This window comes from Vipera ursinii (genome assembly GCF_947247035.1).
Source record: "Vipera ursinii genome assembly, chromosome: 11".
NCBI lineage: Eukaryota > Metazoa > Chordata > Lepidosauria > Squamata > Viperidae > Vipera > Vipera ursinii.
Window position 1 is genome coordinate 18,371,859 of NC_139524.1, and position 24,877 is coordinate 18,396,735.

The 24,877-nt window shown below is 45.0% G+C and overlaps 1 protein-coding gene across 4 annotated transcripts in view; it reads left to right on the forward strand.

Annotated features, from left to right (window-relative positions):
- Window positions 1-24,877, forward strand: part of HMG20A (high mobility group 20A) — a 45,792-nt gene that overhangs the window by 5,917 nt on the left and 14,998 nt on the right. For all 4 annotated transcript variants that reach the window (XM_083371129.1, XM_083371130.1, XM_083371127.1 and 1 more), the window contains exons 3-7: window positions 16,874-16,961; window positions 18,421-18,568; window positions 19,276-19,485; window positions 22,566-22,698; window positions 23,078-23,109. In XM_083371129.1, coding sequence (XP_083227255.1) covers window positions 16,876-16,961; window positions 18,421-18,568; window positions 19,276-19,485; window positions 22,566-22,698; window positions 23,078-23,109 — 609 coding nt within the window. In that variant the 5' untranslated portion in view covers window positions 16,874-16,875. The remainder of the gene's footprint in view (window positions 1-16,873; window positions 16,962-18,420; window positions 18,569-19,275; window positions 19,486-22,565; window positions 22,699-23,077; window positions 23,110-24,877) is intronic.

Genomic DNA, 24,877 nt, shown 5'->3' on the forward strand with positions numbered 1-24,877 from the left:
TAAGTGAGGTGAAGTCAAGGCAGTTTTGGATTGTTTACTAAATAAATAAAGCTTGGTGTAGCCCAATACAGGCAGTTCTCAACTTATGACCACAGAATTTAATGTGAGGCAGTTGTTAAATGAGTCAGGCCCAGTTTTACAGCCATTTTTCCCACAGTGGTCATATGGATCGCTGAAGTTAAGTGAATCATGTCATTAAGTGAATTTGGCTTCCCCCATTGACTTTGCTTGTCAGAAGCTGTCTGGGAAGGACACAGATAGCGGTCGCGTGACTCTGGGATGCTGCAAACATTTTCCAATATATGAACAACAGCCAAAATGCCCAAATTTTGATCTTACGACCATGAAGATGCTGGAATCATTTTTCCAGTGCCATTGTAACTTTGAACGGTCAATAATCAAGGACTTCCACTATGTCAACTTTTACATACTATGGAACACGCTGGTAAAATGTCCCCCCCCCCCATGGCCTTGTTGCCCTACAACAGGGCTTCTCAACCGTGGAAACTTTTAAGATGCCCTACAGGTGGTTTTTTTTTACTCATTTCCCATTATTTAGCATCTCATTAGTCAGCATCCTCTGGCAGTTACCTTGGTACAATTTGGGAGAACGCTGCCGCCTGAGAAGTTTTTTAAAAAGTTCTGGCAAAAGGAGTGGAAATCTGCTTCCTGACATTCTTCATCCCTTTAGCAACTTGGCTTTTCCCTCCTACCAGAGAAACTCAGCTGAGCTGAGCGGTTAAAATCTCCAGTTTTAGAAAAGCCTTAAAGAGGGTCTTTAACGTGTAAGCGTTTAGCAAAATCTGCGAGCGTAACACGGGCGATTATTCAGCGTTATATTTACAAGCAAATGCGCTGTTGTCACCACTAACCCACATTAAGAAAACCAATCTCCCTCCATGTTTTATCAACTGTAACTTCTTTGGAGTTTTCCCACTTTTGCTGCCAGTGTATAAAAATAAGAAAACTTTGTTTTCTGCCGCTATCGCTTTGAAATAAATTAAGTCATTGGGGGTGGTCTTTGTTAGCGTTTCCCCCCCCCCCATCGTTGGATGTGCTTGTCTATTGGGTCATTGACGTGGCGAATTTTTATTCTTTATTCATGTGGTGATAGAATTTAAAAAAAATATGGTGATTCAGGAATACAATGCAAGCAGACTCCAGCCCCTTTTAGCAAAAAGCTGATAGGCTTGTTTCCTGCCTAAATGGATCCGTGTGACAATTGAGAAGTTTTTGCTTGCTTGCTGAATATTTATGGAGTTAGTAACACATCAGCCCCCTTCAGTCATGTCCAATGAGCATCTCTGTTCATAGGAAGTACAGGATAGTCCTTGACTTACGACCGCAATTGAGCCCAAAATTTCTCTTGCTGAGTGAGACATTTGTGGAGTGAATTTTGCCCCATTTTGCGTCCTTTCTTGCCACGGTTGCTAAGTGAATCACTGCAGTTGTTTAGTAAAATGGTTGTTAAGTGAATCTGGCTTCCCCATTGACTTTGCTTGTCGGAAGGTTGCAAAAGGAGATCACGTGACCCTGGGATATTGCAGCCGTCGCAAGTGTGAGTCGGTTGCCCCGCGGCTGACTTTTGATCACGGGGATGCTGCAGTGGCCGTACCTGTGAAAAACGTCCATAAGTCCCTTTTTTCAACGCCGTCATAACTTTGAACGGTCACTAAACGAACTACCTGTAAGGCTAGTCAGGAGAAAGGTGCAGGCAGTGAGCTGATTGGATGGGATATTTTAAACATGCTTGGGTGGAGGCAAATATACTCCCAGAACATCGTTTGGAAGAAAAAGCAGGAAATGGAATCGGTGTCATAAGGGTGTTGGAAGTAGAACTTTCTGGCATTCTCTGAGATGAGGTCATTGCTACCCTTCTAAATGCAAATAATTTACCATAATTATGGTGATAATGATATATGTAGGCAATAAAAAGTATGCATAATATTTCCAGCGATTCCATTGTGCGTTCTGCTTCAAAAATTCTGGACAGACGGGGAATTCACGTGTGTGAAAAATTAAGACAATTCCTTCAACTTCTGTCAGTGTGTAAATGTCCGTATGCACGTCAGTCTTCAGCAAGGTCTCCTTTATTGGAAAATATACTGTTATCGTTGCTTTAATGCTATGACATGTAAGGTTTGTTTATTCATAGAATGTATGTAATAGTAGTGACTGGGAATTAATTTGCAAAGGGCTAACATCTGTCTGTTAAGCCTTTGCAACTGTGGAGCGAGAGGCTGCCATTATTTCCAAGAAAGAGAACTGTCAGATGGAGACCTATCAGGGTGAGATTTCCAATGCTTGGTGCACAAACTAAGAGTAGAAATAAACGTAATCGATAGTTCCAATTGTTTCAGGTAACTTTGTCGGTGAAGTCTGGTTTTGTTTTCCAAAATCCTTTTATACTTCGAAAGTACATTTTGAAATAGTAGAGCACTTTACCTTTGACTTTTTGAATTTAGATTTCATTTGTTTAATTTGCCACTGAGCATTTTATAGTTCTGCGTTACATTTCTTTTTGCTCAGAGCTTATGTAAGAGTACTTGTAACCTCTTGTCAAGTTTCTGAAATTCTGTTCTAAGAGCTTATTCCAGAGAAGCAATTACCGAGTGAACTCTATAAGGATATGTTTATTAAAGCTTCAAAGCATACAGAAAATAACTGAGTACATGAACATCTTTCAACTTGTTCCCAGGGCTTGAATGCACTGCTGTGAGTCTGAAGGGCATTGTGGGTATTGATATGCAAATACAGAATAAATATAAAGTATTATAAAAAAGAGACAATGTGGCAGAAGTCAAAACTGCAAATGCTTAGACATTGCTGTATTGTGTATTTTATGGTATATTTTATATTTTTAGCAATATTAAGATTAACTTAGCAGGAGCTTTCTGGAAATTCCATTCTCTACTTAACTAGACATAGATATTTGAGGAGGATTACTGTTCATTTCAAGTTTGATAGTTTCTGTAGATCAACAGTACACAAAACACGCACACCCACACCCACACATATAGCTGAGGAATAATTGAGAAGGAGTAATATATGTTAATGTATGGTGATAGTCAATGGAATATTGCAATAATAAATCCAATCATGTGTCTTTCTGCAGTAATTTTGGTAACGGTTTATCTTTGTGGAGGAACACATTTCCATTTCAGAAAGCTTGGTTGTTTAATGCTGATTTACAAGTAATGCATAATCATGGTTTGGGAATCCATCCACTCTGGAACAACTGTAAACCGACAGCATAGCAACAAGAAGTTTATTTAGAATTCTTACTGTTTTATGATTTTGTGGGATATAGATGATCATTTGATCATAATGGACTTCTGGCTGCAGTCTGAAAAAGATCTGTCCTGAAACTGACTGTTGTGATATTTGTTGTTAGAATTATGTAAAAACTTGTGAAATAATTCTATTTTTTTAAAGAAATTGTAAGTTCCTGTTTTAGTTGTTACTTTTGAACTTTCAGAATGGATGCTAACAATAGAAATTCTCTTTTAACACTTCAGTCTTGGTGTGTGCTTGACTCAAAGCATTTTATTTCTGTGGTTTCTTGTGTTTCGCCCTAATAATTTTGGGACTAGGCACTATATTTTTTAGTGACTTGATTATATATAAGGAATAAATAGAACATTGTCTTTCCAGTCTTCTGAGCTTGTTTAAATACAGTGTCTGTATATAAACATCAGGCTAAGCCATGAATTATTGAATTGTTGAATAAACCACAATTGGCTGGATTCCTGCATCATGCTAAACCATCCAGTGTGGGTTACAAACCACATAATTGAGTGTACACTTATGTTAAGCCCCTACCAAGCTACATAATAAACCACCAAGTGGTATCTTACCCAGCATTGTCTCACATCAATAAACTTCATAGTAGCTTTGAGTGATGTGTGAACCTGTTCAGCGTGTGGAAGGAAGAGAAGGGAAGGGAGGGAAGGAAGGAAGGAAGGAGGAAAGGAAGGGGGGGGGAAAGCCGGCAGGTCTGTTGGCCTTCCTGGATGTAAATAGGTCATCCTCGACTTACAACCACAATTAAGCCCAAAGTTTTTGTTGCTAAGTGAAACATTTAAGTGAATTTTTTTTAATCCCATTTATATCCCGCCCTTCTCCGAAGACTCAGGGCAGCTTACAATCTAAGAAGCACAAATCAATGTGCTTAGCAATAGCCTTCATTCTATGTATATGCCTGCTTATTAGGGCTTTCGGCCCCCTCCCCCAAGCGGCATTATTACAAAGTCAGCTTATTCCCCCCAACAATCTGGGTCCTCATTTTACCTACCTCGGAAGGATGGAAGGCTGAGTCAACCTTGAGCCTGGTGGGACTCGAACCTGCACTGATTGCAGGCAGCTGGTGTTACCTAAGGAGGCATTAGCCCACTGCTCCACCAAGGCTCTTGCCACAGTTGTTAAATGAATCACTGCAGTTGTTAAATTAGTAACCCGGTTGTTAAGTGAATTGGGCTTTCCCATTGCTTGTCAGTCATGAATGCGAATCAGTTCCCAAGCGTCTGAATTTTGATCACATGGCCCAGGGGATGCTGCTACAATGGTTGTGGGGAAAACAGTCATAAGTCCCTTCTTTTCAGGACCCTTGTAACTTTGAACAGTCACTAAATGTACGGTTGTAACTCGAGGACTTCCTGTGTTTTACAAAAAGCACTGTTAACTTCCTTGCCTAATCAGCACCACCAGAACTGCTGTTGCTAAGTGACATGGTCACCTGACGTTTTGCTTAGTGACGGAAATTCCGGTCTCAATTAGAGTCGTAACCCGAGGACTACCTGTATTCCGTCTTGCTTTTTACCTTTCGAGCTGAAAGACCTCTTTGACCCTTGAGAACCGGCTGCTCACTTGGAACGGCGGGTCTCAGATTTACCCGAGCAAGCAAAGATGGAAATTCTGGCCTATTGTTGCAGAAAGTTTTGCTGAAACTTTGAAAGAAAGGCAAACGATTAAACGGTATGAAATAACCTTTTCAGTTCTTAATTCGGGTGACTCAGATGCGAGCAGCTCTGTTTATGAATGGAGAGAACAGATTTTAATCTTGCCAGAACGTTGAATGTGACGAGGAGGAAGAGGTGGTGGGAGGCAGAACCACTTCAGCTCACATTGACTTTGGTGAGTCACAGACCCAAAGATTAGTTTTTCCTGCTTCACCCAAATTCTGTGTTGTCAACAGTGCTTCCCACCCCCCCAAACCCCGCTTCGAATCTCTCTCTCTCTGAATATCTATCCTTGAACACGATGCATAATCCAACATAAAAAGGGCACAGATAGGAAAGAACATTCTTTTTTTTCTGACAGCCCTTGATTTATACAATATTTATGGGTTCAGAGTCAGACCTCACCTTCCACTCAGGCCTTCTAAGCAGTGTTAACATGCTGGTCTGCCTTCCCATCTTTGCTGTCACAACAACCTTGTGAGGTAGATTGGACTGAGAGGGAACAATGGCGCTAGAACAGAGGTCCCCAACCTTTGGGGCACCAGGGACCGGTGGCCTGGAGAAAGGTTTTCCCACAGACCGGAGGGTGTGTAGTTTTGAATACTGCCGGCATCCCAAGGATGGAGCTTTGCTTGTTTGTGTGGCCCTTTTCTGGCATGCTGCGGCTCATTTTTGAGGATTGATTTATGGGTTTAAAGTGATTGCTTCAAGTGTTTATGTGTTTGCCTGACTTCCATAAGAACGCTTGCCAAACAACAGATAAACTGCATGTTGTCTCTTAAACATAATTCATATTTTCCAAGGTTAAGAATTTCTGGGTCGAAGTTCCATACGTTGCCAGTGATGGGTGTCTAAACGCTTGATATTGTGAGTTTCTGTCTGAATCCCTTAAACTCAGAACTTGACCTCATGGCGGCCACCAGACCCGGAAAGGCGGCAGGTGTTTCTCCTAGGGAACCTTAAACAGGGGGCAAATCCCTGGGAGGAAAGGTTTAAGCAGGGAAGAATAATAGTCGAAAGAGCTGTTCCCGAATGGAAAAATCAGTCTGGTGGCTGGAATGTTGAGGCTGACTTCATTGTGTCGCTGGCTGATTTTTCTCATGGAGGGGTCTGTTTTTGGTTTTAACTTCAGGCAAAGGGGCTAGAGACATATACCATGATGAGCAAGGGAGTTCCCAGGGCTGGGAAGAAGAAGAAGAAGCAGGCCGGAATAAATCAAAGCTGTTTTGCTTTGGAAGGCAGAAATGAGGAAGGGCAGGATTGGACATCCCTTCCCTCTCCTGCGTCTCAGATTGGCGCGTCAAAAGCAAACCTGGGACTGGAGACCAGAAGGGAGTGCAATCCAGAAATAACAACAACAACAACAACAACAACAACAACAACCGCGACCTGGCCATCGAATGCGCAATTAGGGATGAAACGTGTAACAGTGATACCCGTTGTCATCGGGGCACTGGGAACCATGTCCAAAAACTTTGCAAAACACATCAGGAAACTGCAGCTTCCTGCAAGAACTCCAGCAAAGCTACAAAAAACCGCGCTACTCGGAACATCTTCCATTTTAAGGAGAGACCTGGCTGATACCTAGGATGCTGGCAGCAACCCGTGTCAACCATCAGTGCCAGTCCGTTTGAGCGTTCAGTTGACTGAGGTTCATTATTATTATTATTATTATTATTATTATTATTATTATTATTGTTGTTGTTGTTGTTGTTGTTGTTGTTGTTATTATTATTATTAATTTAATTTCTATACCGCCCTTTTCCCGAAGGACTCAGGGCGGTGTACAGGGCAATAAAATGCAATAAAAATACAATATACAAAAGTTAAGATAATTAAATAGAAAAGCCCAATTGCAATAAAATTAATTAAAATTACAATTAAAATTAAAATACCCCAAACCCATCAGACCAGGCCGGCTTGTTCAAATAGGTGAGTTTTCAAGTCACGGTGGAAGGAGCGAAGGTCAGGAGCCGTCCGGAGCTCAACCTCATGTTTTATGAATAAAAGTTTTATAATAATATAATAAAGTTGGAAGGCACCCTGGAGGTCGTCTAGTCCACTCCCCCTGCTCACGCAGGAATCCCTATGCCATTTCGGACAAACGGCTGTCCAGTCTCTTCTTAAAAACTTCCAGTGTTGGAGCATCCACCACTTCTGGAGGCAGGCTGTTTTACAATAAACTGCCAATTAATCAGTCATATGATTGTTTTTTTTCCTTTTTCCTTTTCTTTTTTTTAAAAAAGGAACACCCATTATAGAAGCTATGGATCCTGCCAATTCACCATCTCTTGTGAGTCTCAGTAACGCCCATTTTAGGTGCAGCACTTCAGAGACCAGAACAATTTGAGGTTATAGTAGTGCTTGCAATACAGGCAGTCCTCAACAACAGTTCGTCTAGTGACTGTTCAAAGTTACAACGGCACGGGGAAATGTGGCTTGGGGCCCTTCCTTCTTCGTAGTTACGATCTTTTGCGGCATGCCTGTGATCGTGTGATCCAAATTCAGACGCTTGGCAACTGACTCATACTTACGACGCTGGCAGTGTCTCCCGGCGGGGGTGCAGGGTCGCGCGATCCCCTTTTGCAACTTTCTGAGAGGCAAAATCAACGGGGAAGCTGGATTCACTTAACGACCGTATTACTGACTTAGCCATTGCAGTGATTGACTGAACAGCTGTGGCCAGAAAGGTCATAAAACGGGGCAAAACTCAATAAAAGTCTCACAGCAAAAATTTGGGGCTCAGTTGTGCCCATAAGGCGAGGGCTACCTGTCCTACCTAGGTATCCACAATGCAGTAATTCTTGAAAATAGACATTTGGGTTAAATCCACCCCTTGGGGTCCAGCAGCTCATCCCTAGAGCAAACATCCCTTGCTCCGTCTCATCGTCTTCCACTTTCCGCTGGCGCGTTGGCAGGTCTTCTGCCGTGATGCCTTTCATGTGGCGAGATCTTTTTTGTATTAGTTGTGACACACAAAACAACCCTCTTGGTGACTCGCTCAGATGGCTTCCTCTTACCCCACCGCACAACTCGATGCTTGCCTTCCCTAATTTCAGCCAAGGGACAGTTCGGGATCAATTAATACACAGAAGGAGAGTGCTTGGGCATTTCCAGAAATAAATGGTTGAAACTCTTCCCCCAGCACGCTCAAAGGAACCATGTTACCATAATTGATGTCAGAGATTTGGAATAAAAAAGACCCAACAGTTTGCCTCCCCCCCCTCCGCCTTATCATTTTGGCCAATGTAGCAAATCGGTTTCTTGACCAATTCATATTCCATTGTTTGGCAGAATGTGTCATCCAATGGCTCCAGGGCCATTATAGTTACAAAGTTGTCGGCTTCATACACATGAGTTGATTTAACTTGGATATAATTAAGCTTAAACGTTAGGTCACTCTTTTTTCGCCTTCAGTGCGGTAATTAAGCAGAGAAATGTTCCAATTTCATATTGTCTGAGTTTATTGGCCCATTTAACTGGGGGAGAGAGAAAAAAGAGAGCCGTCAAGGGCTTTCATTCCCCGGAAAGGTAGACATTTTCATCCGCACAGCTTTGTTTAGTATAATTGGGTTCTTTTGTTCCTCTCTGCTGCTTCCTGTTCCCCTGCTTTCTCCCAGCCACAAAAAATGTTGTTTGCTGTGGTTGCCCTAGTTGTGAACATATGCAGTGTTGCGTGTTCTGCGCACCCCTCCCTCCCTCTCCTGCTCCCCGTACAGTACAGCCTTAAGCCAAAATATTCAGGGTGTTGCTTCTCCGGCATTCATTCCTGGCAAAAGTGCAAAAGCCCCATCTCTACATGTTTTCTATGAGCCAGCCTTCCTCAGAACCCTCTCAGATGCACCAGCATGTGGAGCTCCTTAGAAATTGGAGTTTGAAGCCAGGACATCAAAGGAGGGTTAAAAATAATGGTTGCAAAAAACCATGACAACAGAATCAAGTCCGCCTGTGTTAAACAGCTGCATGAGGTAGGCTGACTTGCTCGCTTTTCAGAATAACAAGAGTTGGAAGGGACTTTGGAGGTCTTCTAGTCCAACCCCCTGCTCAGGCAGGAAAACCTACACCAGTTCAGACAAAGGGCTGTCCAATCTCCTCTTAAAAACCTCCAGTATTGGAGCACCCAGAACTTCTGGAGATAAGTCAGCGATGGCTGTGTCAGTTTCTGGATCATCTAGATCAGCATGATTAAACAGCCAAGAGAATGGAAGTCTGTATATAAAAGTGTTGACCCAACATCCACACGGCTTGACTTGGCTGGCTAAATCATCAAAGTATCAAAATGCAAATCTGTCTTCCTTCCATCCGTCCATCTCTCTCCCTTCATACTTCTGCCCACCCATGTTCTGTAAGAGATCGAGACCATGCCTTGGAGCGAGGGGCTAAAACACTGCCATGTATATGAGCAAAAATCCGAACCTAGCAATGACTGTTGGAAGAACAGTTGGGAAGATCAAGATGTGGCCAAAGGCCTGCTCCGATGAGTTAGCTATCAAATGGAAGAGAGTACTTGTAGCCCAGGGTTGAAGTTAACTAACTTTTGACCTCAGTCCATTTGCAAATCATTCTGCTGAATGAAAGAGTCTGAACTTTGAGGGGTTAAGCTGTATACGTAGGCTGTAGCCGATGTCTTATTTTGCCTTTTGTAGCTATACCTCTGCAGCTCTTTTGAGGATCCCAAAGTAAGGCGTACAACAGATTTTGGCTTTTTAATGTTTGGAATATGAAGTTGGAATTAAGATCAAAGGCCCAAGGCGCTGTTTTACCCCTTAAGAGCCTGGAACACTTTAAAAAAAATCTGATACAGCCAATTCTGTATGACTTCAAATGATATTTGTTGAACGCTATATAAACTGCACGTTTTCCTCTTTTGACGAGACTTTAATTTGCTACAAGATGGGATGCCAGTCAGCGAAGGGAAAAAGAAGCCAAGATAATTGTCTGCATCTGCTACCAGCTTCTTCTTCGCTGCCTGGGCACGAACTGAGTCGTCAGCCTGGGTACCAGCTCTCCCCAGCGAATCCAACGTTGACGGCAGACCCCAGGATAGACTCATTTCAGTAGCCAAGCCAACTGTCGCGATCGATGGGCTTTGAAGCCTGGGCTTTTGGCGTGCTTACTCACGTACAAGCCAGCTGTGTTTTCATGGCCTATAGCAAGAATGCTGCTGAGCAGGATTGCGCAGTGTGTTCAGAGAACAGTGTACAGGCACAAAGGGGAATACCACGAGCCAGAGGATTATTGCTAATACAGAGTCGGTATGTGTCTCATTTCAGGGAGCCTGGCTGGCCTCAGGGCTGACGCCGACAGAGACCTGCGTCCATCTCTTCCTTAGACTGGACATAGCCAGTTTAGTACAAAGGAAAGAAATATTTATAACTATAGGTAGTCCTCAACTCACGACCACAACTGAGCCCCAAGTTTATGTTGCTAAGAGCGGTTTTCCGTGGCGAATTGTCATGGACCCGGTGGAAAACGGGTGGCCGTGGCCTTTCTGCCTGTGGATGAGTGGAGTGCCCATGTGTTGAGGAAACTGGGTTACAGGAAATGCTTTGGAGGTCACGTTTTGAATTCTGAACAACATTTAGGGGAAGCGGCCCAGGCAAATCATTGGAGCATATTTCTGCCTTCCCAGAAGAACTTCGGGCTCTTTGAAGGGATATAAAAATCAACAATGAGGTTTTTGATCAGCGTTAAAAAAAGAAGGCAAGAGTTTTTTTCCCCTTAGATATTTTACTGAGCATAATTAGATGTCTGCAGTCAGCTCTTCCCTAAGGCTTGCTTGAACGTGACGGACATACGTCCAAAACGAAAGCAGCTCTTTTGAAGATAGACTCAGCATTGCCATAAGTCATAATTGGATCGTAATCATTTCATAAGGCCAAGCCCTGGTTTATAATCCATCATGTCCAGCTTTATATAGCGTACGAAGCCGAAACCAAACCCGATTCCTGTTTCAAACCACATGTGAAGCTTCTGTTAAGTCCTAATTGGGGGCTTATTAAGAAATTAACGGGGAGCCCCTGGGAAATGGGCAAGGTTAGCCTGCAGCGTGAAAGCCCCTCCCCCAATTGCCCTCCTATGAGAGAAAGAATAGGATATTGGTGACTGTCCAGCCAAGAATGGAGTATGGTCTAGTGCAGGGGTAGGCAACTTTGGCTCTTTTATGACTTGTGGACTTCAACTCCCAGAATTCCTGAGCCAGCCATGCTGAGGGGAAAGGGAGAGGTGAGCCATGCTGGCTCAGGAATTCTGGGAGTTGAAGTCCACGAGTCATAAAAGAGCCAAGGTTGCCTAGCCCTGGTCTAGTGTGAAGGCACCAGGCTAGAAGAAAGAGGGAGTCTGTGAATTCTAGGGCCTCTTTAACTATGAAAGCCAGCTGGGGGCTTTGGGCTGATTCCTTTCTTTCAGCCCAACCTACCTCACAGGGTTGTTGTGAGGATAATAGGAGAAGGAAAGTGTATTGGGTATTTTATAGATAGATAAATAGGTAGATCAGTAGATTGATCGATCAATCAATAGATGGATGGATGAATGGATACGTAGATGTATATGTGTGTGTCTTTGTGCGTAATATCTATATATGTATGTAGCAACAGATACGCACTGATGCATGATTATGTCTTCAAAGATAAACGCCTACAACCTTATTAGTCTCTGGCAAGAAAGTGCTTCTCCTCCTGGTTAAAAAAAATAACCCTGTTTCTGTACTTCGTTACACAGAAAAAGGAAGACATTTTTTTTATGGACTCAGTTGATAAAAAGGGATTGAAAATAATCCAACTGGCCAGGCTCTGCTTTCTTTTTGTGCAAATGTGCTTTTATTGTCTGAGTTTGAAATGCGCCTTCCGCTTAATACATCCTTTTGTTCACAACAAGAGCCAGTACAGGGTCATCCCTTTCCAGTAAAGCAGACTGCCCACAGACTGCAAACAACATTAAATGCTGGCAACCCACAAGGTTAAGATGCTCTGTATTCTCCAGCTTGAAAAGATTTGCCAGGAGATTAAAAATAGATGTTCCGTGCCCTGATTCTAGAAAGAAAGGCAGATCATTAGTGGAAACTGGAAAAAAACTTTAAAAAAAACCCCAAGACAATTCTATCAGTAGATAATGTTGCCTCCAAAGTCCACGTAATGAACTGTTTTTTTTATCAAATTTATATGCTGCCCTTCTGTCAGCCATTCAAACCTAGTTGCCCTTGCTATTTTGCGAATAAAAACAGAGGCAAAACCACGTGTCCCACTGCTGAATTTATTTTTTTTAGTAATTCCATTATTCAGTTTCTTTCCGTTCGATTCATCTCTCTGCAGACTGCACCCAAGCTAGCCTGTGCCCTTTAATCTAATTTTAGTATATGTGTCCCAACGTGCTTCTGTAAGTGAAATATAGTCATTTTGCCTTAAGAAGGGACAACCTGTGAATTGGAGTGGCTTTAATTTTAACCCCTTCTCCTCCACCCCGCACCCTGGTTAGAAATCCAAATTGCATTTGGTATCTTTTTCTTTAATATGGAGAGTCTTTCCAATATCCAGACACTTTTTTGGGGGGGGTAGCCTTTTGGGGGAAAATAAGAGGGCATTCAGCATTTTTAAAAAGTGCTGGAATGTGTGACATCTATGCCGGGCCTTGCCGGATCTGTCATGTTACAGCCATTTGTCTAGACTCAACATTGCAGTGCTGGTGGTTTTCATTATTGCCATGGATGCCTCACAGTCTTTTTATACATCCGCGTTCTCTTCTGCTCCTGGATTAGAAACCGCCAAGGCAAGATTTTGGAGAAAGAGGAACGATAATGGAATGAGGCTCTCGTTGTTTGCCTATAGCTGTGGACTGCCTGATATAATATTTATAGGTGGATTGATGAACCTATTATACATTCGTAGTATAGTCTGCGTAAGCTGCAATTTAAGACATGCCATCTCAGGCTATTAATGATCCCTTTACAAATTATAGCGTTATCATTTTAGAGCATTTCTGCTTCCTTCTTACATTGGTCATTTCTTGGCATGGTCCTAATACATAGTAGCTCTGTTTATCTCCATTCTTCATCAATAGCTTCTCTAATGTTTTTTCCCCAGCATGATTTTTGAGCTCTGTCAGGTCTTGAGCAGGGATCTGAGGGTAGAAATGGCTGCTGCCACCTCCTTCTTTCGATTAAAAAGATCAGAACCCAAGTGTCAAAGGTTACCGAGTTTTCCCCCCAGTATTTACCTGCAATTAAAGGCCAATTCAAGTCTCTGAAATGAGAAATTATCTAGAGAATGTATATCCTTACTGTTTAATTGTTTATGGTCTCCGATAAGCAAAGTCAGTGGGGAAACCAGATTCACTTAACAACTGCGTTACTAATTTAACAAACTGCAGCGATTCACTTAACAAGAGGGGCAAGGAAGCTTGCGAAATGGAGCAAAATGCACTTCACAAATGTCTCACTTAGCCACAAAAATTGGGGGCTCAGTTGTGATTGTAGTTCGAGGACCACCTGTGTAGCATCTAAGCTCTGAAAAAGCCAAGCATAGCGTTACTTAAGTCAGCGCGGACCATCACTGTGAAATAAATGGATTTACAGTATCCTGTGTACTTAAGGGGAAAAAAATCATCAACATTTTTACTGACTTGACACTTCCAGTGAATGTTGAACTGCTTTTCCATCTGCGCTCTCCGAGCATATCCTAGCGAGGAAGGGCAGAGAAGCTATTTCCTTTCGGTATCCTGACCGGGATTGTTCTCCTCCTGACGAAGTGTACAGGAAGGAAATACCTGGCTAAAGCCAGCCCATCACCTTCACTCGCTCACCTGACCCCAGAGGGGTCCCAAATTTAAGAGGGGAAACTCATCACCAGATAACGAGATGGTGCCTGTCCTAAACATCTTTTGGGTTTCTGCAAATTGTTTTAGAGCCTTGGACGGTCTTAAAAACCACCCAGCCCATGGATTGGGAGGGAGCGCAGCTGCAAGGCCCATGACGGCAGGAATAATTCTGAAGCCGGCAGAGCAACCTCTGACCCAGCACATCCTTCGCGCATCTTTTTTTTTTTTAAAAAAAAATCCTCTTCCAGTTTGTTCCAGTGGGAACCAGCTCTCCCCTTCCCCTCCCTTATCCTGCCTGTTGGAAGAGCTGAATAACTTCTCCTTGTTCCGAAATATTTGACCTCGGTGTTGAGTGTCCAGCCATATGGATTAAATAAAACAAACCTTTAAAGCAAGTAAGGAGTTTGCATTCTTCTAACTTCCTGTGTTTATACGGCCTCTTTTGCCCGGTGGTAACACTGGTGTCCAGCTGCTTCCCACGCCGAACTGAAAGCAAGGTTGAGGCTTATTTGTTGCTTATCAAGTCTGAAGGCCAATGTGAAATATAACGTATAGGATAGCAGAATATAATGTATGGAATATAAAGTATAGACCAGGAGTCTTCCAACTTGGCCCTTTTATGACTTGTGGACTTCAACTCCCGGAATTCCTCAGCCAGGCACGTGTGCCTGGCTGAGGAATTCTGGGAGCTGAAGTCCACAAGTCATAAGTTGAAGACCCCTGGTATAGACTGTTGCAGCATCCCCAGGGTCACGTGATCATAATTCGGACGTTTGGGAACTGACTCATACTTATGACAGGGTCACGTGATCCCCTTTTGCGACCTTCGGACAAGCAAAGTCAGTGGGGAAGCCAGATTCAGCCATCTTCCCTGCAGGACAGTGGAGTCTCTTTCACTTGCACCTATGATTGATTCCCCCCACCCCCGCCCCCCCACCAAGCCTGGACATTGCATCAATGCTTCCTTAAAAGGATATACAGGCAGTCCTTGACTTACAACAGTTTGTTTAGTGACCGTCTGAAGCTACAATGCCCCCCCCGCAAACGGTGCATTTATTCCCCCCTCCCCACTTGAGCCTCTGCCTCGGTCTCCGGTGCAGCTTGCTGGATTGGAACAGGTGAAGAGGATCTTCCCGCAAGGCACCCCCCCCCCGAAGGTCAGAGGCATCTGAGAAGATGCTTGGAAGCAACCGGCCCCCTTTTCCTTCCGGCTGGCGAAGAGGCCACTTCCGAGAGACGGCACCGAAGCCGAGCAGAACGGAAACGGGAGCCCGTAAGGTGAATGTCTGGACAAATTCCATCTGCGTCTTTTCCACAGACGTCATTGCCATTTTTCTTTTGTTTTTGCTGTCGACTGCTGTGCATCGCACAATTATTCTTTTTTTTTTCCCCTTCTTCTCCTCCTCCTCCTCCTTTTCCTTTCTTGGTAACCCTTCTATACCTGTAAACGTGTTTCATAACACCCAGAGGATTGAAATTGGAGGGTAGCTCGGGGGCCTGTATCAATGACAGCGGCTTCTCGTCTATCGTTAGGCCTGGCAATTAAAGTACTCCAAAATATGGGACTCTGGACGGATTCGGGGCGGCGAAATACAGGTAGTCTTTGACTTACTCGTTTAGCGGCCGTTTGAAGTGGCAATGGCCACTGGAAAAAGGGACTTACGATCGTTTTTCACGCTTAGGACCGTTGCAGCATCCCCTTGGTTCTGTGATCGAAATTCAGGCGCTTGGCAACCGGTTCGTATTTATCGCGGTTGCAATGTTTTACTTAGCAGCAAAATTTTGGGCTCAATTGTGGTTGTAACTCAAGGATTAGCTGTATTGTATTCATAGGGGGGGGGTGGAATTCATTTGGAATCGTACTGATGATTGTCGGGAGAAAAATTAATCCCTTCTCATTTGGATTTTTTTTTAAATTGGGACAGTATCCATCCTCTTTCTCTTCCCCCCCTGCTCTTTATTGACTGCTATAAAATAGAATTTAATTGTTCCCCCCGTAAAAAGCTCTTGCCATCCCTTTGCATTTATTATTCATAGAGCAGCACCCGTGGGCGTGAAGATGAAAGAACCAGCCCCTCGGCTGCAGAATTTCTATTTTTTCTATTTTAATTCCATTTATATCCCGCCCTTCTCCGAAGACTCAGGGCGGCTTACAAGCTTAGCAGTAGCCTTCATTCTATGTACCGTATATGCCTGCTTATTAGGGCTTTCACACACACCCCAAGCGGCATTATTACAAAGTCAGCTTAATTGCCCCCAACAATCTGGGTCCTCATTTTACCTACCTCGGAAGGATGGAAGGCTGAGTCAACCTTGAGCCTGGTGGGATGCGAACCTGCACTGATTGCAGGCACTGATTGCTGTGTAAAACCTCACCCAGGGAAGCGGTGGAAGGAGAGGAGGAAAAGGGTGAAAGCATAAATATTTACTTTTTTTTTTTTTTATTGAAAAGTTTTACAATACAATTTTCCATTAAAAACCCCCATCCCCCTCCCCCCTCCCCTCCCTACCTCCCCCCTCCCTCTTCCCTCCCCCCTTACCTCCCCCCTTCCCCCCTCCCTCTTCCCTCCCCTACCTCCCCCCCACCCCCCTCCCCCCCGGACTTCCCAGAGCTAAATACAAGGTATATATATATAAAAGCAATCATAAGCATATTTACTTATTTATGACAGTCACGCAGGCTGGGGTTTCAGGATAGCAACGTTTCTGAAACAATCGTAAAAAAAAAATTATCTAAAGCAAACGAGGAGTTTTCCAGAAGGACGGCTGTGGCTCTGCGGAGCAGGGAATAAAGCGTTCAGCCAAGGTATATTCCATGATGCTGGTTGTCCCTTCCATTTTTCCCTTCTAGCTTAAACTGATGTGGATTGGCGTCTCTTGCGTGTTCTGACGTGTTTGTAGCTCCATTTTTTTAAAAGTCTTCCCCAGTACATGTAATATTGGGAAGTTCTCTGTAGCTGCCTAACCAACTCTGAGCCATTCCTGAAAGTTTCCAGCTGATCATTGGAATGCAAATGACTGCGTGGGACAAGGACGGCCAAGATGATGGAGAATCCCCATAGACACTAATATGAAAATTGTCTCTCCATTTCCTTTCGTAACAGTAATGGAGAATCCGATGAGCTGCGCGTTTCCTCCTTCGCGTATTCAAGAAGACGATGGCTTAAAAGAGAACAGCGATGTTCCACCCGGGTGAGCAACTTATTGTCCAGCTTTAGGCTGTTGCATACTTAACCTGGCTTATATCCCAAACCATTTTCTTTCCCTCTGCCTCTCGTCTCTTTTCCCAACTTGATCACTGCATAGGAAATAAGAATTGTCTTCCAGTTCTCGCCACCTTTAGATTTTTCATAGGCGGTAAAATAAGCATTTAAACTCTAGTGGGATTTGAAAGAGTGCAGAGAAGAGCAAGGAAGATGTTTAGTGGTGGAGGCTAAAACACAGGGAGGATGGTTGCAGGAATCGAGTATGTCTAGTTTAATGAAGGGAAGGACTAGAGGATGACATGATAGCAACGTTCCAATATTTGAGGAGTTATCTCAAAGAAGAGGGAGTGAACTTCTCCTCCAAAGCTCCTGAAGGCAGGACAAGAAGCAACGGATGGAAACTAGTCAAGGAGAGAAGCAAGCAGGAACTAAGGAGAAATTTCCTCACAGTGAGGACAATTAACCAGTGGAACTACCTGCCTCCAGAATTTGTGGGTGCTCCATCTCTGGAGGTTTCTAAGAAGAAAGCTAAGCAGAGAGTTGGACTAGAAGACCTCCAAGGTCCCTTCCAACACTCTATTCTGTTATTCTGAATTACAGTGGCATTAAACCAGTTTGGCCACTTTCTCTGAATGATTCTTTTTTAGCTCAGGCCTAAGATCTTTCTGGATTTGTAGGGAACGAATGAAAAAAAAATGGATGTATTTGGCGTGTTTGTCACCTACCTTTCTCCAGCTCTGACCCGATGGGGGGAAAAGGGAGAGAACACCCAAGGCCCAAGCCATGGAAGCTGCAATGCATATGTTTCCCTGGGAGCTGTTTTCAGATAGGCAAATGTGCTGCGCCCAGCAATTTATTAAGGGCTCGGAACCCCATGGAACACACTGTGGTGTGTCATATCACTCCAGGGTTGTTTTGTTTCTAAAAGGAAAAAAAACAACCCTTTTTTATCCAGTGCAGCAGCCAGCAATGGTGTGACAATAAATGAAAGCAAAAAAACCAGAGCAGTATAGATCAAAGCTAGCATCATCAGCAGAGTTAGAAATCTGGTCTGAAACCTACTGAATAATAAAAGACTGTTTCTGGTCCTCCTCTGAAGATTTCAGCCCTTCATAACACGGAGAAGACAGAGCTTCTGCTCTTAATTACAAACAGAATTATTTCCCCCGATAATGCACCCTGTTGAGGTCAGAAATCACTTGCAATGAGCAAAGGCCACTTTTTGCCATTCAGGGGCCCTTATCAGCTGCTCTCTGCCATGCTCGTCTCTGAACGTTTCCCAGTTGTGACGTTTTGGAGGCCAAGCGGATGGGACAAATTTGCGAGGGATTAGTTCTGTTTTGCGGCAACGAGAGAGGGAGTATTTCTGATGGTTATCTGACACTTCTCTCTCTCTCTCTCTCTCTCTCTCTCTCTCTCTCTCTCTCTCTCTCTCTCTCTTTCAGAGTAAATCATTCAGAAGGATCGTGTAGTGGCAGCGCCTCCCAGCCTGCCAGCCATCCAGATTTTGCCGAAGACGTCTTGCAAAGCCAACTGTTGCGCAATGAGTCATTTCACAAAGCTGAAAATAGCGAACTGAGGGCCGAGGAGGAGGTGAGCGGAAGCGACGGGAAGGCTTCTTAAACGATTTCCTCCTCGGCATCTGCCCGTTCTCTCCATTCATCTTTTCTTCTTCCATGGAGAATCGATCGCTTAATATTTTAATTCTAGCAACCCTGCCCTACCGCAGGGGCTCGGTAATGGGATGCCATCCACAAATAGATCCCCCTCGCAGGTTCTGAGGATTGGGCTGGAACAGAAGCTGTCTTTTGAAATAAGCGAATTAAAGCCTTTGGTACAGGGAGTCCTCGACTTACGACAATGCATTTAGTGGCCATTTGAAATTGCAGCGGCACTGGAAAAAAGGGGGGGGGGACTTAACGAACATTTTCCACCCGTACGACCGTTGCAACATCCCCAGGGTCATGCAATCAAAATTTGGAGGTTTAGCAACTGACTGTTACATTATGACGGTCACGGAGTCCCGGGATCACGGGACACCCTTCTGACGAGCACAGTCAGTGGGGAAGCCAGGCTCACTTAACAACCGTCTCAACTGCAGCGATTCGCTTAACAGCAGTGGCAAAGGAAGGGGGTAAAATGGGGCAAAACTCACTTGGCAGCCGTCTTGCTTAGCGATGGAAATTTGGAGCTCCCTGGCGGTGGTAAGTCGAGGACTGCCTGCAGTTTATAAGAAACGGGGAGGTGATAATGTCCTGTTTAAAACGAGCGCTGGGTGTTTGAATTTTCTCCTACCGCAGAGAGCCAAGAGAGGAGGCTGGTCTAAAGGGCGGAAGAGGAAGAAACCCCTACGGGACAGCAATGCCCCCAAGTCCCCCCTGACGGGGTACGTGAGGTTTATGAATGAGCGCCGGGAGCAGCTTCGAGCCAAGAGACCCGAAGTCCCGTTTCCAGAAATCACCCGGATGTTGGGCAACGAATGGAGCAAACTCCCTCCGGAGGAGAAACGGGTACTGCTCTCTGGGCCTTTCCGTAGGAGGGAATGTTTTGTGGCAGGGCGTCTCCCACCTTAACCCCTTTGAAGACTTGTGGACTTCAACTCCTAGAATTCCCCAGCTGGCTTCAAAGGGGCCAAGGTTGGAAAGCCTTTTTTTTTCTTTTCTTGGCATTTGATTGCATCCTCAACTTCTTTGGGGGAACCGAAGAGAAAAAAAAATATCCAAGGATTTAATCCATAGCACTGATGATGTTACCTAGTTGGGTCATGAAACGTCTGCAAGAAAACAACCAAGCTCAGAGGGCACCAAGGACCCCACAATTCTCATCCTCCTCTTCCTCTCCTCCTCCTCCTCCTCCTCCTCCTCCTCCTCCATCATCATTTCCTTGTAGCACTGATGATGTTACCTAGTTGGGTCATGAAACCTCTGCAAGAAAACAGCCAAGCTCAGAGGGCACCAAGGCCCCCTCAGTCCTCCTCTTCCTCCTCCTCCTCTTCCTCCTCCTCTCTAAACAACCTAATCAAGGAATCATCAAGATCACTCCCACCCACACTGACAGGGCAAGCCACTGAATATAAGCAAAGAGTGAACCCCGCTCCCTTCTATTACTGATGGTGTTACTTAGCTGGGTCATGAAACGTCTGCAAGGAAACCACCAAGCTCAGAGAGCCCCAAGGACCCCCACAGTTGAAACCTCAGCTACAGATACTCTCTGCTAGGATAGGATGCTTTCTTAAAATGCTTTCCTCTTGGACCTGTAGTTTCCCCAGAACATAATGCAGCCCTTTAGCCTTCAGGAGACAACTCTGGAGCCTGACAGGTAGGAATGTCCTTGGACCGGAGGGAGTGTGGGGAAATGGCGAGGCAGGCTGACGGAACGAGGCCCCCGTCGCATTCATCGGTACAGCTGGCGTCCGGGGCAAAACAGATGCAGCTGAAAGAACAGATTTGAGCGGGATGCAGATCGAAGGCACAAAGGGATCATTCATCTCCCCATTTAGAAAGGGGGAGAAAAGAGAAAAACCCCACTCACAGTGGGGAGCCTTGCCTCATTCTTCCTTTTTCACCCAAAAGAAGGACAAGACCCAAAGGAGGTTTGTGGGGTGCTGGCTGACAGGCTAACATGCTTCCTTGGTTTGTCGGAAGCTGGCTGCGGCTTCCAGCAGCGTTTCCGGCACCAGAACCCCGCCTGGGTCTCCTCCAAAGTAAGGCCTTGAGTTCCGAAGGGCTTTCTGTTGTGTATCTGGGACAGAAGATGTCAGGTTAGCAGTTTTCCTTCCTGGGTGGCTTGCAAGCTGGGGAAGTAAATCGGTTTGGTGGACAAAGGAGCCAGACAGAAGCAACATGATAAACACAAAGCGTGTCACGCCGTGACTGGAAAGTCCAAAAAAAAAAAAAAAAAAGCCACTGACAGGAGTGGGGACATTATTTGCAAAGCACAGCCAAGCTGGGAGGGCACCAAGGACCCCTCCTCTCCTTCTCTCTAGCAATAGGACCTCGATCCCTCTGCATGCCTCGCTTGTCACTTTGCAGGTAGTCCTCGGCTTACGACCACGACGGAGCCCCCAGATTTATGTCGCTCAGGGAAACGGGCGAAGCGAGTTCTTAACGACGTTTCTCGCCCCCTTTGCTAAGGGAGTCGCTGCAGTTCCTCAAATTAGTAACGCGGCCGTTAAGTGAACCTGCTTCCCCCGTTGACTTTGCTTGTCAGAAGGTCGCGAAAGGGGAAGCGGGTGACGCTGCAGCCGTCACAAATGTGAGTCGGCTGCCAAGCAATCCGAGTGTAAATCACGTGACCCTGGGGAGGCCGCGATGGTCGTAGGTGTGAAAAATGGTTGCAAGTCACTTTTTTTTTCAGGGCTGTTCGAACAGTCACTAAGTGAACCGTTGTTAAGTCGAGGACTACCTACGCTTGATGGCCTGTTGCCGGTTTGCCTCCTTTGGGCACACTTTGCAAGGGATTCGATGTTCAGGTTGCACCTGAGCACTCTCGTGAGAGAAATGCAGGGCATCCTGGGGGATTTGTGGTGTGGCGCTGCTGCCTCCACTAAAAATTTGCCTCAACCCTTCAAGGCCCCGTCCTTTCTCTGCACGCTCAGGTCTGTTTTTGAAGCTCTTTGCACGTTAGCGGCTCCCTTTGAAGAGTTTTGCAGCCCGGCTCCATTCATTAAGGAACAGTGACAGGCCGCTCCAGGCAAACTTTGATATGATTCCTTTAGAAGTAGATTCAAACATATTGCTGATAGGAAAGCTAAACTTTTATGCTTGATTCATCCCATACAGAGGGAGGAGAACAGATGCGCAATTAAACCTGCGACAAGCGTCTTCTGTTCTTCATTTATTCCACCACCTTTTATATCTGTCTGTCTGTCTGTCTGTCTGTCTGTCTATCCATCCATCCATCCATCCATCCATCCATCCATCCATCCATCCATCCATCCATCTATATCTCTGTGCCATCCATCCATCCACCTGTCCGTTCATCCATCCATCATCTATATCTCCCTCCGTCCCTCCCCATCCATCCATTCATCCATCAGTCATCTATATCTCCGTCCCATCCATCCATCCATCCATCCATCCATCCATCCATCCATCCATCCATCCATCCATCAGTCCATCCATCTATATCTCCGTTCCATCCATCCATCCACCTGTCTGTCCATCCATCCATCCATCCATCCATCCATCCATCCATCCTCTATATCTGTTTTCCCTCTTTCCCAAGATTTCTGTAGTTTAACCCCAGAGTAAAGCCAGGGGTGCAGACACTTCATGCTCAGACTGATCTCTTCTGAGTTACTCATGGCCCGTCACAGGGAGACTTGTAGGATTGCTTTGTGCATGCAAGAAATGACAGGCACAGCCCACACCCTGAAGCTGAGCGGGTCACAACTGAGGATCCATGAACAAAATGCTGAACTCTGGGCTGAGGTTTACATCTGGGCGGTACCGGAAAGGGACTCTGCTGCTGTTTAATCACGCCAGCTCTGAGTACTCAGCCCCGCTTTACCTTCTTTGGGGAGCCAGGGACGGGGACTGAATTGCAACACTCTGGCCAGAACAGAGCAGTGATTGTTCTCTCTTTGCAGCGCTACCTTGACGAAGCCGACAGAGATAAGGAGCGCTACATGAAAGAGCTGGAGCAGTACCAGAAGACGGAGGCTTACAAGGTTTTTAGCAGGAAAACCCAGGACAGGCAGAAAGGCAAATCGCATCGGCAAGGTATGGCATTTAAGTCTCTAAAAGTAGCACGTGGGGCCACTCCTTCGGGCTTACTTTACGGGAACACAGGTCGTCCTTGGCTCGCGGCCGCAACTGAGCCCAATGTTTCTGTCGCTAAGCGAGACAGCCGTTAAGTGAGTTTTGCCCCATTTTACGACCTGGCTTGCCACAGTTTGTAGGTGAACCATGGCAGTTGTTTGCTGAATCTGGCTTCCCCATTGACTTTGCCTGTCAGAAGGTCGCAAAAGGAGATTACGTGACCCTGGGACTTTGCATGTCAGAACGGGCTGGGAAAGTGGCCAGTGGCGATCCCGTGGTCCTGGGACATGGCAGTCATTGTAAACACGTGGTGAATTGACTCCTCCTCTGTCTGTTTCAGAAGGAACACGCCCAGCTACCCATGACCATCAGGTAAATGCCTTCTTTTTTATGATTCTTTTCTCCTTAAGCGTCACTGGAATCAATTGTAGGGACATTCAGGCCCCATATAGTTATTAAGCCAGCCGGTTGAAAATGCCATCTGAAAGAGAATGAAATGCCATCCCATAGACAAAAAGTTACAGTAGCCTCAGTCCTGTCCGCTGCTGGGCCAGTTGGTTAAGATTCTGCAAAATCTAGTCTCAAACCTTAAGAGACAACCTTGTTGGGATTGTGTGATGCTAAGCAAAGGAGAGAACACCCCCCCTCCTCCCTGTTTTGGTGTCCCAAGAATCAAGTGATCCCTTTTCATTTCTAACTGGTCTTTTGCAGCTCTGATGGTCAGGATCCATTGGGTTGCTGTATTAAGTAACCTACCCTAGGGAATGGGTGGTGGTGATGCCATGCAACCTTGTTATTCCTCTGGAGTTTCTCAGCAGCTGGTCCTGAGATCACAGTTGCTGGAGTTTGTCCCTTCCCCACAGAGTAGCTCGGCTAAAAGGCTCTTCCCAATAGTATCATTTTCTGCAAACTGGGTGTAGCAGATGAGCAGGCTAAGCCGAGGGAGGGAGGGAAGGGTCAAATATGTCATCAGTCTTGAATCCCTTCGTGCCCACAAGAGATCTCATCCCAGCCCACCTTGAATGCCGTCAACTCTTATCTGCCGCCAATTTGCTTTGACCGTTAGTAGTTCAGATTCTTGCAGCTGGCAGTAAACCCTTAACATATATTTGAACTGCCTGGATTTCTGATTTTCTCACGCTTGACACTTGACTGGATGTAAATCTTATTCCTTGGCCTAGTGAGCACAAAAACCAATGTCTTTTTAGGGGCAGCCCCTTCATCTTAGAAATCCTGGCTCAAGTGTTTAAAAACTTGATATCGTTTGCATAGGCCATGCCATATTATATCAGTGCCGCATTTTCTAGTACATTTCTTATTGTAATCCTTTTGAGCAGCCTTGAAAGTGCTGGGTGGCCCTTAGAGGCGCTGCGTAACTATTTAAAACAGAATTGGGTTTACATTCCTGGTTTGGGAGTGCCGCACTTCGAACAGTCCTAAATCAACCAGGAGCATTGCAGCCAGAGGATAATTTGTCACGAAGCAAAATGAAAAAAGAGGGTTCTAGGCAATGCATTCCACAATTATTCTTAGGATTTAAGAACCTTGGTTGGGATTCTCAGTCCTATTAATTCCATTTTTCTGAAAGAATTCCCCCCCCCAACAAGTAAATTAAACGACCACGCCAAGCGTTGATAGTTGTTCCTTTATCTAGCTAGGATTCATTGTCACAAGTTACAGCCGTTCTCCAAAAAAGCAAATGGTTCTGTTTCCATCGCCAAGATAAATACGGAGCTTTTGCAAAGTTCACTAATCTCATTCCCCATCGGAGAAGAGATGTTTATAAGCTGTGAGTTTTCATACCACATAAATCTGCTGTGGCAGAAATGGGGTCCCTGTTAGTCCTAAAAGCATTGCCCTGGGCAAATGCTTGAATTGTTTGGATTAAGAACATCTATCATCTACAGTGGCCCAGTTCACATATTGTGCTAGCCCAACTTTGCTTAACTAGAGCATAATGAATGACACCCGATGAACCAAATTCACACAACACACTAAGGTATAAGCCGTGCGATATGCACAGTACCCCATGCCAAAAATCACGCGGTGAGTTAGCATGTGGTTTAGACCAGGCTTGTGAAGAATAGCAGGGGAACTGATCAGGTGAGTTAAATGACACAAAAAAGGGAGATTATGAAAA